A 6253-nucleotide genomic window follows, 5' to 3' on the forward strand; every position below is an offset into this window, starting at 1 on the left:
GAGCCAGTTAATTAGGACGATGACCGTTTAGTATTGACCAGGATATTTGATATTTTGAGCGTTTTTCACACAGTATTATCAACAGCCTACTTAGCTATGGCGTCAGAATAACTTAAATGGATAATGCTTAGATTTTTAAGCAACAATCACGCCCTTTTTTATATGCTTGTTCCCTGCCCTCCTCAGGAAAATCCTGACGCCGAACCTTCCAATGCTTTTCTTCGAAGGGTTTAGTGCGTTCTTTTATGTACAGGACATACTACATAATATACTAACGGCTTAACGTCTATCCTGAAATATGTGCTACTGGTATTACAAAGAAATTCAATAGGCTATGTGAGTATCTTAATGTTTATAAGGAGTATTCTCTTTAATATACTTAAGCCAATTCTACTATAACGCATAATGCACTTCATATTTTTAGACGTGTCTTTAGATCAAACATCCTGTGGAACAAAAAATAGACTCTTTGAGATAATTAAAAACTACTCTACCTAATCATTGCATTGACATTCAAGCAGATCAGATGCCCTCTTACTTACTAATTGGTAGAAAGAGAGGGGTGGGGGGAGAAGTGCATTAGAACAAGAACGAAAGCGAAATTTACAGGAAGTGTTCGAATTAATAAAACTGAATTAAGTTTCATAGCTCGTATCGCAATCTCTGTGTCAAGCCCCTCCCACATAACTGTAATAATGCAAGTATTCAAAATTAGGTGTTTGTCTGCCAGTTGTCATTTGTCATAGTTATTCTTCAGCGCATTTTATAAATAATAATTCTTAATTAGGAATCTATAGCTCGATTTTAAAATATTCCATTACGGTTAAGCTTATTTAAAGGCCAAATCCGTTTATGAAAAATGTTAAGTGAAATGACTCGTGAATAAAATAATTTCTTAAGCCTCGTTTGACAGTAATTGTATTGTAATAGTAATTGTATCATTAATCAATATTACACACAGACGCACCAGAAGAGTGTAGCAACAAGATTAAGTAATGTTGGTACCAAGTTCTGATTGGAGATAGTTGAAAATTAGATTTCCAAGTCAGTAGATGCACCCAGAGAGATTTATCCGACATGTGGTAATCGATGTTAACTGTTTTTCTCGACAGAACACTTAAAATGGAAGCTTGGTCGAAAAAAGACAACCCTACCCAAAAAACAAAGAAAAACAGCATAAACTACATCAACTCGGTTGTATATCCATTTGATGGAACGAAAGCTAGTAATGATAAAGAAGAAGATAATGGTAATAAACAACGGAAAAGGTGTCTAGAAGATCTAGAAAATTTCTCACAGAATACTACGCTGCATGGACTTAGCTTTATTACAAGTAAAGACTCCTCAACCGCCAGAAGGTACGTTATTTTCAAAAGGAACTATACAAAATATGTTTAGTGAGGTTTGTCCAAGAACTCTCATTTGACTTTCTGTATTATCTTTTTTTTTGTTAATCTCGCCTTATCTAGTAATTGTTCACTAATGCATTCTTTCTCTTATAATAATTTGAGTGTTTTTTATATCTTTAATTAGATGTTTATATTTTTGGTTTAAGGTCCTGCTCCTTACTTTGAAACTTTACTTAAACCAGATATAAGGATGGTAATCATTTGAACTCTCTATTAAAAAAGAAGAGTATATTTCACCTATAATCACTTAAAATTTTATTTTAGGCGCTTATCACAAAGTAGTGAAATGTTGCAATTTTCTCACCAATTTTACTTAAAATTACATTTTTAAAATGAAAACAAGGATGATAATGCTATTAATAAAACGTGATAGAATTTTTGTTTTGAATCATGTAAAGATTATCAGAATATGAAATAATAAATTTAGGCATTGACAAAACTGATTAAAATATTCGTATATTTAATAAGCTTATGTTTTTTGTTTTTTAAAATTATTTTTATTATTATTTTCGGTAAATAAAGAAATCAGAACACCAGCTTTTTGATGCTGGTCTTAAATTATAGGAATTCTATTACTCACCAAAGACAGTGCAGTTTTAAACAGACTACAAACAAGTGTGTGGGGATGTAGGGGGTGGGGGTATGTGTGTGTGTGTGTGTAGTCTGGCATATAACATTATACACACAGTCTTACATAGCAAACACCATAATATAGAAAGTTTAAAAAGAGAAGATATATAAAGATTTTCTAAATGAACTGTAAAATTGACATTTTTTCGTTACTATTGATTTTGACAATTTCATTCCTTCTTTCGTCAATTTATTTGTCTCAAAGTCGTACACCAATCTTGATTAGTAGGCCTATTTCCATAGGGTTTTATAGAGAAAGCTAATAACGCTACTGAATGTAACAATCACTTCAATTTCTTTTCAAAATGTTAGATCGAATAATGAGTTAAAAACATAATGAATATTGAAATTGATAGAAATATTAACAAAGAAAAAGTAAATTATTAATTTTTAAATAATCTTGATTATTTTCAGTTTGAAATATGATTTTGTTGTCCTCTAAATTAAAAGATTGGCCAAATTTATTAATTGTAAGGCGGCTCAATATATGATGTATTACCTTCTACATTTTCTGATTATGATTGTACGTTTAGTGCTGATTTGGAGAGTATTAGATACAATTACATTTATTCTTGTCATAATGGTACAATAAGACAGATACAAACCAAAAGGTAAGCACAAGAAAGATGGGGAGGGGAACAACAAACTGCTTCCTACGTGCATGAAACATAATGTATCATAATGGCGAGTTGGATGGCCGAGCGGGTAGTACAACCTACAATTATATATCACCCATTTTTGTGGTGAAACAAGTTTTCTCGGATAGATGACAATAAACCGTAGGGCCAGTGTACACAATTTGACTCATGAGCACTTAAAAGAACCCAGTACATCTTTCGAGACGAGTAGGGTATTACCCCGGTGTACTGGTTCATACACCCCCACCCCGTTGTGGACAGACGAGAGTAGTTGGTACCGGTTTACAGGGTAGCTCTGACATGAAGAGACTCTTTGCAGAAGAAAGTTACTTCACGAGCTAGTGCATTGATCGATTTAAGACTCCGGTATAAAGCGCTTATAAACTACATTATAAGTCAATCGTGACTTCGTCACTGCAACTCCCAATGTTATTTCCCCACCGTCCACTAATTTTGCAATTAGTAGACGCTTGGCTTGATTTTTTTTTAGGTTCGTGTGCAAAAAAAATCCTCATTTTTTCGTCACCGCGAAGATATCGTGCACCGCGATGAAATTTGAATTGTATTGGAAATTACTTCAGTAAAACAAGCTTAATGAGGACCCGAAAAAAAGTTACTTCAAATTCAATATTAAGTATGAACAAATAAAGAATTCATTGAATCAATGGACCCTCATAAACAAAACAAACTAAACGTTTAATAGGAATATTCTAGACCTTATTTTAAAGACTCCAGGAACAGATTTGGATGTAGGCCTACGTCCAGGCAGGAGGCCGCCGAGGCCTCCTCTTACTAATACCCATTTCACACTAGCAGAAAATATTACAACTTTTAACAACTATTAACAAGTTGTAACAAGTTTGATATTCCGAGATTTTTGGTTCGTTTCACACATGCACTTTCAAACCATGAGAAATCTCGGGAAAACTCGGAAGAATATTATGACTAGGCCTAGAGGCCTAGGGTAGTACTAATAGGCCTAGGCTAGTTGTAGGTTGTCCGAATTACATATCAACTACTAAACTAGGCCTGGTACCGAATTAACAAGATTATAATTCTTCCATGGTCCTTAGCCTTCGGAGAGTAAAACGAATTCAACTTCTAGCTCGCTTGCTGTAGTCGAGCTGGCCTAGGCTAACTAGGCGCAGTCGGGCCGCCGGCCGGTAGCTCACTATTGTTGTTAGAGGCAATCAGTGCAACAAGCATCATAATGATTCGCTGTCGGCGTATTTTACGAAGCCTCGTGATTGTTTCTACATCAGACATGTGAAATTTAGCGAAATATCTTTTGATTTTAGGTCTAGGCCTATTAACAAATGGTAGTAATGTTGATACGTTTTCCATCGCTGCCGCCATTCGTTCGAACTAAACAAAAAAAAAAAAAAAAAAAAACAGTCCGCGAAAAGGTCAAAATATGGACATGACGCATGCGCAACAACAACCCGGAAGATTTCGGGAAAAAACAGGCCTCGCGATGGTCTGTTTTTGTTCCGAGATAACTCAGGGGACCCCTGTGAAACCTCGGAAAGTTTACAAGGATTTTGCTTTCACTCTCATCCAAACCTGGTTACAACTTGTTACAAGTTGTTAATATTTGCAAAATAGCATCAGTGTGAAATGGGTAAGACGTAGCATAGCCTAGTCATGAAATCATCGCACGATTTTTATCTGTCTGCATGCACCGACCAAAATGGTCAGTGACTATTCTTTTTCGAATGCTGAAATGTTTATTTCTTTGACAAATGTCTATCAAAATAGCATTACAAACAAGTTCTTTCTAACACAATTACAATAGTTATTCGTATTCGTACTGTTATGTATTGCTGATGTGTAGTTAAAGCCTGTTTTCCACTATGCAAATTTATTCGCGTGAAACAAATCATCGGTACACATTTCTGAGCTCTGATTGGCTGCGCATTTTTTCGCCTCGCAAAAACCCGATATAGTCCACCCGAAATACGGATTTGAAGCACCAAAGTTGGACATAATTGCAACAAAACGTTTTTTTTAATGAATATATATAGTTAAATTTTATATCTACAACATATAAAAAGTTTACCAAAATATACCCACGGGAAAGGTGATTCTTATAGCAAAGAAAACTGAACTATTTCACTGGGCTTATACGCCGTGCCTATGATGTGTGTGCTGTGCCTTGGTTACGAAGCGCTTTAATTTGATTTGCCGCTGACGCTTTTGATTGGTTAACATACCTTCAACAGTCTGCGCGTACTCATTTACGCAACACACGTACGTACGTACGCAAGTTCGTACGTACGTCACGTCCCAGAATGTAAGCACGGAAATTGTTAGATATTATAACCTCTGTAATATTTAATTTCAGGGTAGATGGATCTACAACAATAATTCAATTTTAATTTTAAATACAATGATAGGTACGATTAATTGACAAATAGTGAGGCCTGCCCAGTGTGTGCCGACCCAGCTAAGACTCAGGAGTCGGAAAAAACACCAATTAAAATTTTATAGCTAATACAATAAAACAAATTTATTTGCAAATAGTGTAAATAATTGTTGATATTTTAAAAAGTATAATAATGACTGATAATTGATTTATTTGAAATAGGCCTACTATTCTACTCTCTTCATATAAAAAAAAATGTTGGAAATCACGTAAATTCAGGATTTGGTGCCGAGTTACTGTATAATGCCTGTATAATGCCTTGTCTTCTGGTGAATAGCATGGACGGGGGTGACAGGCGACACGTACCCCCCCCCCAACTATTTTAAGGGGGTGGTCCCCATCACGTTCCTAAGGAAGTCAACAATATTCCTGGAAATTGTAGAATTGAACTGCATAAATGACCAGATTTTAACGAAAGACCAATTTACAGGCAGATAACATCTTATTTTATAACAAAATTCCGGTCGGTGTTTTCTGTCCACAAACATCTGAATTAACTGTAATACACAACTCGAGTGCGTGCCTTTATTACACAAGTATGATAAAAAGTGTGTAAAGATAAATTGGTTTTCGGCTCATGAAGTAGGTAAAGTAGATAAATCGAAGACAATTATGTTGTTATATTTCTATCGCAGCGATTCATATTAGATACAAGATAGATTTATTGTCAAATTAAAATATGAAATTAGTTTTTCTCATGGCAACAAAAGTACATAAACAACAAAGAAACATACGATCAATGATAATTAATTTTACATCATATGTACAGTATTATTTAGATCTCTATGTTTGCCGAAAATCGTTAATAAGAGATCATGAGAAATTTGTTGACGCTTTATTTTGCCTGGTGATGTGATGATGATGAATTTTACTACTGTATATAAAAGTGCCTTGCCACCTAGGTACTATTTTATATTTCTTTTTTACCTCAGTCCCAACCACGTACGGCTGAAGTAGAGCTAAGTAAATGTATGATTACTGCACCTGTAGACAAAATTTGAATATACTATTTTTTTCTCAATATTTTTTGAAATTTTAAAAAGGCCCCCACCCCCTAAATTGGCTACTGCTATCGATTGAATATCTGGAGAAAGAAATCTTGTTTGTTTTTACTCAGTGTACAGCTGATTATAACTCAAAGGAAATACCGA

General features: G+C 34.7%; 1 protein-coding gene across 1 annotated transcript in view; it reads left to right on the top strand.

Annotated features, from left to right (window-relative positions):
- Window positions 1–1104: 1104 nt before the first annotated feature.
- LOC117112197 (acid-sensing ion channel 4-A-like) overlaps window positions 1105–6253 on the top strand; it is a gene marked incomplete at its 3' end in the record, with an annotated part of 47971 nt that continues 42822 nt past the window's right edge. Inside the window, exon 1 of the mRNA XM_033255271.1 lies at window positions 1105–1358. Within this exon, the coding sequence (XP_033111162.1) occupies window positions 1123–1358 (236 nt within the window). The remainder of the gene's footprint in view (window positions 1359–6253) is intronic.

Source organism: Anneissia japonica, unplaced genomic scaffold, assembly GCF_011630105.1.
Source record: "Anneissia japonica isolate Jap-2015-1 unplaced genomic scaffold, ASM1163010v1 scaffold287788_len41727_cov126, whole genome shotgun sequence".
Taxonomy (NCBI): Eukaryota; Metazoa; Echinodermata; class Crinoidea; order Comatulida; family Comatulidae; genus Anneissia; species Anneissia japonica.